The sequence below is a fragment of the Lithobates pipiens genome, unplaced genomic scaffold, assembly GCF_037356315.1.
Source record: "Lithobates pipiens isolate NorthernLeopardFrog02 unplaced genomic scaffold, aLitPip1_a1.2 Scaffold_16, whole genome shotgun sequence".
Classification (NCBI taxonomy): Eukaryota; Metazoa; Chordata; class Amphibia; order Anura; family Ranidae; genus Lithobates; species Lithobates pipiens.
The window spans coordinates 577,846,490-577,860,011 of record NW_027507748.1 but is presented as its reverse complement, the minus strand read 5'-3'; the positions used below and the strand labels follow the sequence as shown (position 1 = coordinate 577,860,011).

Genomic DNA, 13,522 nt, shown 5'->3' with positions numbered 1-13,522 from the left:
ACTGGCTCTGTCAATTCAGAAAATAATGGGGCCAGGGGGAAGAGCATGGGCAGAGGACCCGAGAATATGAGGATCGGGACTGCTTTGTATAAAACCATTGCATAGAGCAGGTTAGTATGAGATGTATAGCAACCTTATCACTTTTACAGTACCCATTGTGTACCACTCCCTTCTGACCCCTCCTCTCCATGGTTCTTGGGTTTTCCCACTCCTTCTGGGAGTCCATGTCAGCATGGGGGTTGGCTGCTCTGTCGGGTTTTGCTTCAGTCTGAAGTACCATCCAGTGGTCAGGAACAGAGACGCGAATGCTGTGTTGCGGAGACCCTATGACTCAGAGATTTCCCCCAAAGAGTGGACTCGGCTGACATTGGAAGAGATACAAGTACAGCATCAGGCCAGAAGAATGACAGGGCCTGAAGCCAGTAGAATCTCAGTTGAATGTGTCCCCAAGTAGTACTTTGACCTTTCCCAAGTAAGGGACAAGAGAGAAACACTGGCTGCATCTACTCCTTGTAGCTGTTGTCCTGCAGTGCTGAACTAGTTAACAGCTGTTTCAGAAAAAGGGTGGAGATGCTGATCAGGAAGTGTTCAATAGACTGAATCAGACAGCACTGCACTATGGGAACTATAGTGCTGAGGAGAGACTCTACCATGTAATCAAGAGCTTTTGAACTATATTCCCCAGGGAGAGATCCCGGGAGGAAAGGAAAGAGTTGCATTTTCCCAGGCTGTACAGGGTACAACTTCCTCTTGTCGTGAGTGAGACTGAAGAGTGCGCATTGCTGTCCAGCTTGCACCATCATTGCTCCATATTAGCGGCCTGAGAGGGATCCAGAGTAGTGGGCTCAGGGGTGTTGACAGACTGAGTCATCTGGGTGCAGAGCAGAGAGTGGACTAATCAGTGTGTTTGACCAGATGGTGAGCTGCACTATAGCTGGGACAGGCGAGCTGCTGCTGTGGGGATTTACTATCTGCTGCTAGAGAGACTGAGCCCTTTACGAACTGAAAATTCAGGCATCTAGTAGCAGTATTGCTGCCTGCAGGCTTGATTGTGACTATTTTCATGTTCACCAATGGTACAACTGGGGCCCAACGCTAGCTGGCTGAAGAGTTAGGACTAAAGACTGCCCTTTTCAGCTGCTACAGGAACCTCTATCTATTGCTTAGACTAATAGTTATGTCTCAGGGGAGATTGCACTTCTACCCTAGCCATTCTCCTAGAGTGCACTCTAGACTAGTTATAGTACTATTATTTACATTGCAGTCAAAGCGTATATGCACTGTTTATTGCTGACTTTGCTTATTCATGAGTTATTTACAGTCTAGTGGTACAGATAGTGATTATACCACCTAGTGGACTGTGGGGTTTGATTTACTAAAGGCAAATCCACTCTGCACTACAAGTACATTGCAAGTGCACTTGAAAGAGCAGTCGATGTAAATCAGAGGGGAAGATCTGAAATGAGGGGAAGCTCTGCTGATTTTATCATCCAATCACGTACAAGCAAAAATGCTGTTTTTTTTATTTTCCTTGCATGTCCCCTTCAAATCTACAGCGACTGGACTTCCAAGTGCACTTCCAAGTGCATTTGCAGTGCAATTGTAGTGCAAAGCAGATTTGCCTTTAGTAAATCAACTCCCTTGTGTCTGAACCTACCTTCTGTGTGCTCATTTATGCTCAAACCATCATTCAATCTAACCCGTACCGATATATTAAGTTAATGTACCACTAAACAGGCTTGTGTCGATTTCCTGGTACTAATTCACCGCATGAAGGTATCTATACTTGTGTTCTTATAGGTACATGCAGTAACTTTCACTCAACCTGGTGTATTATATGGGCTGAGGTTGTTTTTGGAGTTGAAGCACAGATGAGAGAACCTAAATTACCAAGTGATTCCTTTGGGGGTAGCTCTACGCTGTACTTGTGTTTACAAGTTTACAATAGCACTGCCATATAGACAAGTACAGTGGTGCACGACCATTCATGTTAATGACGGATGCTTGAGCAGAAGAAATACGACTTCAGTTACACTGAATGGGCTCAGGTGATCCAAGAGCAAGAGTTTTATGTGAGTTTGTCAGTAGTTTTAGTCTGTTACGTATACAGATCACATCTCCTAGTTAATAGTGCTTTACGATGACTGCATATTCCAATTCTTATTCTTTTTATATCAGTGCAAATCTATCAGGCTGCTTAGACTGAAAATATTAGGCTGTGTTATTTTAGTATTTGTGCAGTAAACATCCTAATTGAAGCTGTTGGGTGTGCAGATAGCACTACAGAAAATGACTACAATCTGCATCATGAAACTATGAAAACACAAGCTATAAAAATGTGAGCTTCACATTAAAAATGACTTTTATGTATACATTCCCATAAGAATGTGGAACGCATCATACCTTCTCTTTAACCGCTTGCCGACCAGCCACCACAATTTTACTCCGGCAACATGCCTCGGCTGCGTGAATTGCCGTTATGTTACATCGCTCCGTCTGGTGACCATAAGGGTCGCACGCGTGCACGCCTGCAGCTCGACCCCGGAGGCCGATGCGAGTCCCCGTCGGTCTCAATGACCACAGGCTCCCACGATGGCTCGTAATACAGTGAGAAACGGGGTCTCTGTGTGTAAATACAGAGATCCCGGTTCTCTGAGGGGAAAAGTGACAGATCATCTGTTCATACAACTTATGAACAGCGATCTGTCATCACCCCTAGTTAGAACACACACACTTGAGAACACAATTAACCCCTTGATCGCCCCTAGTGTTAACCCCTACACCGCCAGTGACATTTTTACAGTAATCAATGTATTTTTATAGCATTGATCGATGTATTAATGCCAGTGGTTCCAAAAATGTGTCAAAATTGTCCGATGTGTCCGCTATAAGGAAAAAAAATGTTTTTTTATATATTTTTGGGGATATTTATTATAACAAAAAGTAAAAAATAATGCGTTTTTTTGAAAATGTATGCTCATTTTTTGTTTATAGTGCAAAAAAATAAAAGCCGCAGAGGTGATAAAATACCACCAAAAGAAAGCTCTATTTGTGGGAAAAAAAAGGACGTCAATTTTATTTGGGTGCAAAATCGCATGTCTGCGCAATTGCCAGTTAAAGAAACACAGTGCTGAATTGCAAAAAGTGCTCTGGTCAGGAAGGGGGCAAAATTTTCCGGGGGTGAAGCAGTTAAAGAGTAACTCCACTTTTGTTAAGAAAAAAAAATCCTCTCTGGGTGATGTATTTACATTGCAAGTATTTTAACAAACTCTTTTGCAGATTCCTACCTTTTGTTATTCTGAAGAAATAACTTTTTGTATTAATAAAAGCTGTTTCTTATTACAAGAACAAAAAAGATAAAAACGAATCATAGGACTTGATTCAGAAAAGAGAGGGATGTTTGTGGGTAATGCCTGACCAGTCATTTCAACAATTTATTTGCATAGCCTCAGTCTGACACCCCGCAACTATGATCTCGGTAAAGAGTCTCCGATGGAGACTCTTTACCACATGATCAGCCGTGTCCAATCACGGCTGATCACAGTGTAAATAGGAAGAGCCGTTGATCGGCTTTTCCTCACTCGCGTCTGTCAGACGCGAGTAGAGGAGAGCCGATCGGCTGCTCCTCTGACAGGGGGGCTCTGTGCTGATCAATTATCAGCGCAGCCCCCCCAGGATGCCCACACTGGACCACCAGGGATGCCACCAGACCACCAGGGATGCCAGTCCGTGCCCACAATGGATGCCAATCATGCCAATGGATGGACCAAAAGATGCACAGGGCTCCTGTGCAATTCACACCAGAGCCTCTGCGGAAATGTGTGAGCCGGCTCTATTGAGAGCCACTCGCAATATCTTGCTATCCGAATTGGATGTGGGGAAACCCGCATCAAATTCATAATAGTGTGAACCCAGCCTAACACTTATGTGCCACACACATGTGTTCATGGTGTTGTTGGGTGCTGAGAACATGCTCCTTGCTCACTCCCAGCACATTCACTTAGATGTCACTGAAAGTTCCCAGTCTCGTTCATGAATCGGAGTCAGTTTGAGGGGCTCCAGACCACATGACTGCTGTGGCAGCCAATCACAGTGGTCACATAATTCGAAGTTCTGCCTCTGCCTCCCATCACTCAGAACCCCTTAAAGGTCCATCCTTAGGCTTTGGCAAGAGGGCTATGGTGCAAAATCTCAGATAAATGTTAAAATAAGGGTAGAAATACACACAGCAGGCAAAGGCACGGAGATAAAACACAGATTGCTGCATACCAGAATTTAGCTTTAACTTCTCCAGTTTAGTAGCAGGGTGTCGTGGGAAATTATTTAAAAAATTTAGCAGATCTGCCTTCACAGGATTTATTGTTCATACAGTAAAAACTAGAAATTCCCCTGCTAAAAGCAAAGCGACAAGAGTACAGAAAGTTCTTTTAGAACCAAAATACTAGACTGATATGGTGATTGTGGAATAGAGGAGAAATTATAGCTGTGCAGTGTGCAGTCCTTCAGAGACTTCTAGCTGGCAAGTGTCACAAAATTATATAGAAGTGTTTTAGGCTTTTTTGGCAGACCTTCCACTTTCAGCTACAAAACAAAACTGGCAGCAATAATTCAGTAGCATAAAACAGCAAATTCGGAAATGAGACACACTTATCTTATTGAGATATATAGATATATAAAAATAATAAACAATGTAATCATTATAGTTTATTTTACTCATTTGTATAACTCAGCAAAACTTTGAATAATATATACCGTATTTATCGGCATATAACACGCGCCGGCGTATAACACGCACCCCAAGTTTAGGAGGGAATTTTAAGGAAAAAAAACTTACATTTAAATGCCCATCAGTGTCCATCTGCAGCCTTGTCAGTGTCATCTGCAGCCTTGTCCACCATTGCAGCCTTGTCATGCAGCCTTATGCAGCCTTGTCCACCATTGCAGCCTTGTCTTGCAGCCTTATGCAGCCTTATGCAGCCTTGTCCATTTTTTTTGCCTCTTTTTTATTTTTTAAAAATGCTGCCGCTGAGATACAGAGCCGGATGTCTATCTCGGCGGTACGCGGTAGTTCTCTGTGGCTTCCGGCCGCCTTCGGCTCTTCTCAGCAGCTTTCGGCCGCCATCAGCCGTTCTTGGCAGCTTTCGGAAGCTGCCGAGAAGAACCGAAAGTGTTTGAAAGCTGCAGAGAAAGGCCCAAGGCAGCCGAAAGCCGCTGATAATGGCCGAAGGCAGCCGAAAGCCGCCTTGAAGAGCCGAAGGTGGCTGAAAAGCTCAGAACTGTGGGGGATCGGCGTATAAAGCCCCATACACACTATCAGATTATCTGCTGACTTTTTCCTTCAGATTTACCAAAACCATATAATATGAGGACAAACCTTAGGAGTTTCAATGTGTATGCAATCAGGCAGGCCCTTCTACTACATGGTTTTGGTAAATCTGAAGGAAAAACCCAGCAGATAATCTGATAGTGTGTATGGGGCTTAACACGCACCCACGATTTTCCTCTGCTTTTAAGGGGAAAAAAGTGCGTGTTATACGCCAATAAATACAGTAATGCCAGTGGTGGCCCATCCCCTCTCTCCACGCCACCCCCTACATGCAGTGGATAGATTCATGCATAGCATTATTATATTGTTACACAGGATTTATTTAGTGTCAACTCTACAATTATAATACAATTTAGTACAAGAGGGTAATATCTTTTTGCACATATAATCAATGCTTTCAGTGGTATATTTACCAGACCAAAAGGTAACAAATAAGAGATCTTCATTGTTATGGTTTACATACACTTTAAGGAAACTGAGCAGATTTTCTAACTTTAGCACAGTTGCAATAGTTAATAGGTGGCAGTTGAATTGTTTGAATATCAATTTTGCATGGAATTACTCTTTAATGTAACATTTACATGCATGAGCCATACTAATTTGCATTGAAAAATTACTGTGGAATATGTTTTTTTCTGTTCCAGAAACTGGTGCTAGAGAATATGGATGTGCTGGTGCAAATCAGATCAAACTTTAGCAATGTGGAGCTGATGCCATCATTGTTATCCAAGCTGAGCTGTAAGTCACTTTCATATTTGGATGTATCCAGCAACAAGGGACTTGGCACAACAGATGTTCCTTCACTCTGCTTTTTCAGCCGATAAAACTATCATTCTGCTATTTTTAATAGACTCTTGTAAGCAATTTAGAGATAATCCGTCACCTACAAAACACTCTTGGGCATATAGCCGTTCATTAATTAGAAAAGGAACATATTTTGGTCAAGTCAAACAATGAACAAAATAACTGTACCATGTAATAATAAACCTACACTGGGTAATGCCTGGTTGAATAGTTCTCTACTGAATCCAGTATACAGGCATACCCCACTTTTAAGTACACAATGGGGTTTATTTAATAAAGTTGGAAAGTGCAAAATCAGGCTCACTTCTGTATAGAAACCAATGAGTTTCTAACCTCAGCTTGTCCAATTAAGCTTTGGTAATAAAACCTGGAAGCTCATTGGTTTCTATGCAGAAGTGAGCCTGATTTTGCACTTTCCAGCTTTAGTAAATAAAGCCCATGTGTACTTAAAAGTGGTGTATGCCTGTATTGTCACTCCATACTACTTCTATATAGCTGATAGGCTGCTCTTTGCACTGCTCATTTTCCACTCGTATTACTTGGCAAAGACTGACCACTTTTATAAAGCGATTTACACAATAATAAGTAATTTTTGCTTTGTATAAAAGTGATTTCTGCTGTTTATCAAGCATGCAATATTTTCTCATATAAGACAGATTTGCTTGAATATTTACGATCAAAGGTAACTTAGTTTATTTAATTAAAGTATTGAGGATTACCAGTGATGCTTTACGTATGTGTAATGTATGATGCCGGAAAGGCTGTGGGAGGAGCTCTTGATTGGACAGGTTACAAAACCTGTCCTGTTTGCTACTGTTCCACCAGCAACCCCAGAGCACCCAATAAGGAAAAAGTATGCGATCGGTCTAAAATACGTGCCATGTTCACCAATGCCAGCAGTTGGACAAGATGCGATAACTAGAACTACTGTTGTACGAGGAGGATTAAGATTTTATAAATTACAGAGACTTGGTTTGACAGCTCTCATGATTGGCTGGCAACCATTTTAAGGGTATTCCCTATATCGCAGGGATAGAGAGAGTAAAAAGGGGGAGGGGTATGCCTGTTTATCAAAGATTATGTACAAGTGAATGTGAGAGAAGACATCACTAAGGGAGCAAGGGAGGAGGTGGAATCCTTATTTGTAGAGCTTACTAAGGGGAAAGTAATACTGGGAGTATGCTCTAGGCCCCCTAACCAGAGGAAGGAGGTGGAGGCGGACCTCCTATCATAATTTGGATTAGCGCCAAGAATGGTAAGTTTCATTATAATGGGGGATTTTAATTATCCAGACATAGACTGGGTGAACTAACTAAACTCGTCAATTTAACGGCTTCAAAAACAGTTATTCTTCTGGCGTGCCAAGATTGCTAATTGTTACATTTGCTTGTGCTCTCATCCAAACTGGCAAACCATCAAATAGCTGGTGTCATAACTTATCACATGTGCAGCATCATGGCAGTTACAGATCAAACAGAAGCCAACATGGCAGCTTCCTTGGCTGAAAGGGATAGGAGAGTTTAGTTTCACTTCAACAACCCTTTCACACTGGGGCAGGGTGGCAGCATTAGCAGTAAAGCACCCTTAGTTTTAGTGGCACTTTACCGCTGTTATATCGGCGCTTTTCGGCCACTAGCAGGACACTTTTAACCCCCGCTGAAGAAAGGGTTAATAGCACCCATGTTGTGGCGCTACTGAAGCACTTTGCAGGCGATTCGGCAGCGCTGCCAATTCATTTCAATAAGCAGGGGCGGTGTGGGAGCGGTGTATACACCACTCATGCACCGCCCCAAATTTCTGCTTGCAGGACTTTTTTCCCGCCCTGCGAGTGCACCGCCCCAGTGTGAAAGCACTCAGGCTTTCACACTGAAGAGGCATGAAAGGTTCTTTTCAGGCGATATTTTTAGCGCTAAAACACCTGAAAAGCGCCCAGTGTGAAAGGGATCTTAAATGTGTTAACTAAAGTCCATTTAAAAAGAGATGCGCATCTTAGCCCTTGTACACACGATCGGAGATTCCGACGGAATGTGTCCGATCGGAGCGTTTTGTCGGATATTCCGACTGTGTGTGGTATGCATCGGACTGTTTCCGTCTGAATATCCGTCGGGCCAAATTTTCCAACTTGCCGGAAATATTTTCTGATAAAATGCTCAGATCGGACATACTCCGATCATGTGTAGAGAATTCCGATCAGACAAAGTGCCACACATGCTCAGATCAAATTCCTACATCAAAGCTATTGGCTACTAGTCTGAACATAGTCCCGTCGTAGCGAAATAACGTCATCACGTTCTGAACGATCGGATTTTCCGACAACTTCGTCCGACCGTGTGTATACAACAGTTTCGGACAAAATCCGACGGACAAAATCCGACGGATTTGGTTGTTGGAATCTCCGACCGTGTGTACAAGGGCTAAGACTACCTTGTCTACAGAATGACAACTTTGTTGTGCAGTTTCACAGATTGTCAACCTGTTGAAGGAAGTAGAAAAAAAACGACATGATCCACAGGCAATATATCTAAGTTACAGGGGAGGACTAAAGAAAAAAAAACTGCCATGTTAATGATAATGCCAGATTGGCTGATATATGTGAATATTTTTCTTTAATTTTGCATATAGTTCCACCATAATTAACTGCTCCACAGCTGGGTACATGTCCCTGTAATCTGACAGTGCTTAGTGTACTTAATTTTAAAATGATGTAGAGACTTTATAGAGACTTACTGACTATTACTGGCCCCTTAGATTCTAGTTTAGATGTTCAGATTTAGTTGTTGAATTACCGGTACTTGTTCCCACACACATTCCTGTGTTCCATTGCTGTACATGTTAAACTGCAAAGGCAGGTTTCTCAGTCCCAGTGTTTGCTGGAGAAAGGTATTCAAGTTTCATTCCCACTTGGCTTCCAGATGTTGAAGGGTATACAGTGGGTTTTCTATAATTTTCAGATATATGTTTTAGCTGGTTCTCTAGGATAGGTTAGGAGAGCTACTTTTTGTGATATGTTACATATGCAGATGCCATTATTTGTTATGTTTTATAAAAGTTGTGCTATGACTGGTGATATATGATTTGTAATGTTACATATAGATTTTATTATGTTATTGTGATATTTGGTCAAGATTTGAATCCATGGATTTTTCACTCCTCAGCTCCAGAAAACTTGCTGAAAAGGATGACCATTATTGGAGTGATTTTGTCTTTCCGTTCACTGGCCCTGGAAGGACTTAGAGAGGTAAATAGTAAAACAGAAACAAGTATATAAAACTGTATTTGGCTGTCATGGCCTTCATTTGACTGTCACAGGCCACCAGTTCCCAACTGTAAGAAAGGAGGCAGACCTCTCCACTGATAGGATGATACCAAGCAGAGAGTGAAACCCACATCAAACCCCCTGACTTTCTAACATAATACAGCTCAAGCCTTTGAAATCCATTATAAGCAATTATTCTGAGGGCTCTTGCACATGGTTATAAAAAGGGAACCATTTTTAAGGACACTGAGGCATTTCTTACACGTGTAAATGTAGCTCAATGCTTTCAATGGGCCTGCATAAACAAGTGTGTAAATATACTATATTGTCAAAAGTATTAGGACACCTACCTTTAAACACACATGACCTTTAATGGCATCCCAGTCTTCATCTGTAGGGTTTAATATTGAGTTAGCCCAACCTTTGCAGTTATAACAGCTTCAACTCTTCTGGGAAGGCTGTCCACAAGGTTTAAGAGTATGTCTATGGGAATGTTTGAGCATTCTTCCAGAAGCGCATTTGTGAGGTCAGGCACTTATGTTGGATGAGAAGGCCCAGCTTGCAGTCTGCACTTTAATTCACCCCAAAGGTGTTCTATCTGGTTGAGTTCAAGATTCTGTGCAGGCCAGTCAAGTCCCTCCACCCCAAGTTCATTCATATATTTATGAACCTTGCTTTGTGCACTGGTGCACAGTCATGTTGGAACAGGAAGGGACCATCCCCAAACTGTTCCCACAAAGTTGGGGAATTAAATTGTCCAAAATGTCTTGGTATGCTGATGCCTTAAGAGTTCCCTTCACTGGAACTAAGGGGCCTAGACCCAGCTCCTGAAAAATATCCCCACACCATAATCCTCCCTCTACCAAATGATTTGGACCAGTGCACAAAGCAAGGTCCATAAAGACATTAATGATCAAGTTTGGAATGGAGGAACTTGACTGGCCTGCATAGAGTCCTGACCCCAAATTGCTAGAATTTTTTGGGATGAATTAGAGCGGAGACTGTGAGCCAGGCCTTCTCATCCAACATTAGTGCCTGACCTCACAAATGTGCATCTGGAAGAATGGTCAATTATTCCCATAGATACACACATAAACTTTGTGGACAGCCTTCCTTGAAGAGTTGAAGCTGTTATAGCTGCAATGGGTGGGCCAAATCAATATTGAACCCTACGGACTAAGCCTGGGATGCCATTAAAGTTCATGTGCATGTAAAGGCAAGTGCCCCAATACTTTTGACAGTATAGTGTATCAGTAAACTTGCGCTACATTACAATTAGTGAAAAAAAACAAAAAACTGTGCTGCATGCAAATACAGTTGTAAATCACACTACCCTATGATATTTAGCATTGTGTGAGGTAGACACATTTTTATGAGCATTTTTTGGGCAGGAACTTTCTGCCAGGAAGATTGGTTGTTCATACATCAGTATTATGTGCAAGTACACTAGGACTGGAGCTGTACTGTACTGAAAAAAAGTACTGTGGCTCAAAGTGCCATACTGCAATGGCCCACCAGGGAAGGGGCTTGTTTCTTTCTTGCTGAAAGTGGAAAAAATCTTTAAATGCTGATACAGTAGTGGTAGCCTTGAGTTATGTTGTGGTTTGACACCATCCAATGTACAAACTGTATGTAAGTTTCAACTGGTCAAACTTATGTAAAATTTATTGTAGAAAACCATATTCTTCTTTTGTAAATAATATTTCGTATGAAAAGGTATACTTTTGAACTAAATCATGGATTTAAGGACACAGTAAAGATAATTTCAGTGTACATTATATATATATATATATATATATATATATATATATATATATATATATATATATATATATATATATATATATATATATATATATATATAAATCAGCCTAATAAACTTGTAATATTAGATTGCATTATATATTTTTTTCTTAGGTATTCACCAACCACTGCGCATATTTGATGAGCCCTATTGAATTTTTAAAGGACTTTGTCACCCCTGATCTTGACATTCAGGTATGTTAATAAATCTGTTTTTACATTAGCCTTGTGTATACAAACACAGCAAAGTATTTAATGGCATACTACATTTATTCTCAATTACTAGCAATAAATTCAAGTAAATATTCTTGTGCTCTTCTCTTTTACAAAGAGAGGCATGCCATAATCTCTTACGTATTAATAAACCTGTGAGTTGAACATCGGACTACAATGCCTCATCAAAATTTGTTGACTAAGACCTGGCTTCTTGCTCATAATCACAGAATGTGGCTCATACGTTTGTAAATGCAGCCTCTTAGCCCTTGTACACACAGTCGGAGATTCCGACAACCAAATCCGTCGGATTTTGTCTGTCGGATTTTGTCCGACGGATTTTGTCTGAAACTGTTGTATACACACGGTCGGACAAAGTTGTTGGAAAATCTGACGTGAGGACGTTATTTCGTTACGACGGGACAACATTCACGCTAGTAGCCAATAGCTTTGGTGTAGGAATTTGATCTGAGCACGCGTGGCACTTTGTCCGATCGGAATTCTCTACACATGATCAGAGTATGTCCGATCGGAGCATTTTGTCGGAAAATTTTACCGACATGATGGAAAACTTGGTCCGTCGGATATTCCGACGGAAACAGTCCGATGTAGACCACACACAGTCAGAATATCCGACAAAATGGTCCGATCGGACACATTCCGTCGGAATCTCCGACCGTGTGTACAAGGACTTAGAGCTGGGTGACAGGACAACACCCAAGGTTGGGTGGATCAGGAAGTACAGAGACTTGGAGTGGACTGGGACTGTTTTACTGTTTTGTCTTCCTGTGTACATACCTGTCTTTGTGGCATTGGTATTCCTGCCATTAAATACATTTTCTTAGGCTGATGAGTCATAAAAGCTAAGATTGTGACATGGTCAGAAGGAAAATGCTTACTACACTTCTTAAAGCGGTTCTGCACCTAAAAAAAATTATTAAAAGCCAGCAGCTACTAATATTGCAGCTGCTGACTTTTAATAAAATCACACTTACCTGTCCCAGGGTCCAGCGATGTCGGCGGCAGATGACGAGCGATCGCTCGTCTTGCTGCTGCCCCCGCCGCCATCCTCTGTCAGGGAATCGGGAAGTGAAGCTTTACAGCTTCACTGCCCGATTCCCTACTGCGCATGCGCGAGTCGCGCTGCGCGTCTCTTATGGTCCCCCGCTGTGTCTCTGGGAACTGTGTGTTTCCCAGAACACAACGGGGGTGGGGGGCGGGGCGTCTGCGGGGGTCTGCGGCGGTCTGCCCGGAAGTGGGTACAGATACCTGGATTATCCAGGTAACTGCACCCCCCTCCCCCCTGAAAGGTGCCGATTGTGGCACCGGAGGGGGGAGGAGGGATCAGATTAGCGGAACTTCCCCTTTAGGGTGAAGAACCGCTTTAATTCTCCACTAACTAATTTTTAATTTGCATTAAAGGGGCTGTAAAGTCTTCAGGTTTTTCACCTTAATGCATTCTATGCATTAAGGTGAAAAACCTTCTGTGCTGCAGCTGCCCCCAGAGCCTTCCTTTTTGTTCCAGCGATGAGCACAAGCCCAGCGTCTCCATCTTCATTGAATAGATTGCTAGCAGCGGGAGCCATTGGCACGGGGTGGAGCCGAGTCCTGCTGTCTGTGTCAATGGATGCAGCAGCGGGACTCGTGAACGTGCCCCCGGGGAAAGCGTCTCTCTGTGGGAGCAACCGATGAAGAGGAGTGCCACTGGGGCACCCCAGAAGAAGTGGATTAGAGCTGCTCTGTGCAAAACCCTTGCACAGAGCAGGTAAGTATAACATGTTTGTTATTAAAAAAAAATAAAAAAAAACTTTGAAGTGGAGATTCATTCTCTCAATCAACATTGATTATTTTTAATCTTTATGCTGCTAGCATTAGTAAATAAATAGGAAAATATATTATGTATACTTGTTTTAAACTTTATTTCACTTTATTTATAAAGTTTATTTATCCTAGTTCTCCTCTTACCTAACACATTGCACTTTCAGTGTCAGCTCCATCTCCTCCTCTCCTCTTCCTCTCTCTGTTGGGGTACCCCAAGGCTCCATCCTTGTGCCCCTCCTATTCTCGCTCTATACCTCTTCCCTGGGCCAGTTGATAACATTCCATGGCTTCCAATACCA

At 42.2% G+C, this 13,522-nt stretch overlaps 1 protein-coding gene across 2 annotated transcripts in view; it reads left to right on the top strand.

Annotated features, from left to right (window-relative positions):
• The window catches only part of NCKAP1L (NCK associated protein 1 like), a 311,632-nt gene that overhangs the window by 161,944 nt on the left and 136,166 nt on the right, over nt 1-13,522 (top strand). For both annotated transcript variants that reach the window (XM_077483779.1, XM_077483778.1), the window contains exons 24-26: nt 5,971-6,064; nt 9,286-9,368; nt 11,304-11,384. In XM_077483779.1, coding sequence (XP_077339905.1) covers nt 5,971-6,064; nt 9,286-9,368; nt 11,304-11,384 — 258 coding nt within the window. The remainder of the gene's footprint in view (nt 1-5,970; nt 6,065-9,285; nt 9,369-11,303; nt 11,385-13,522) is intronic.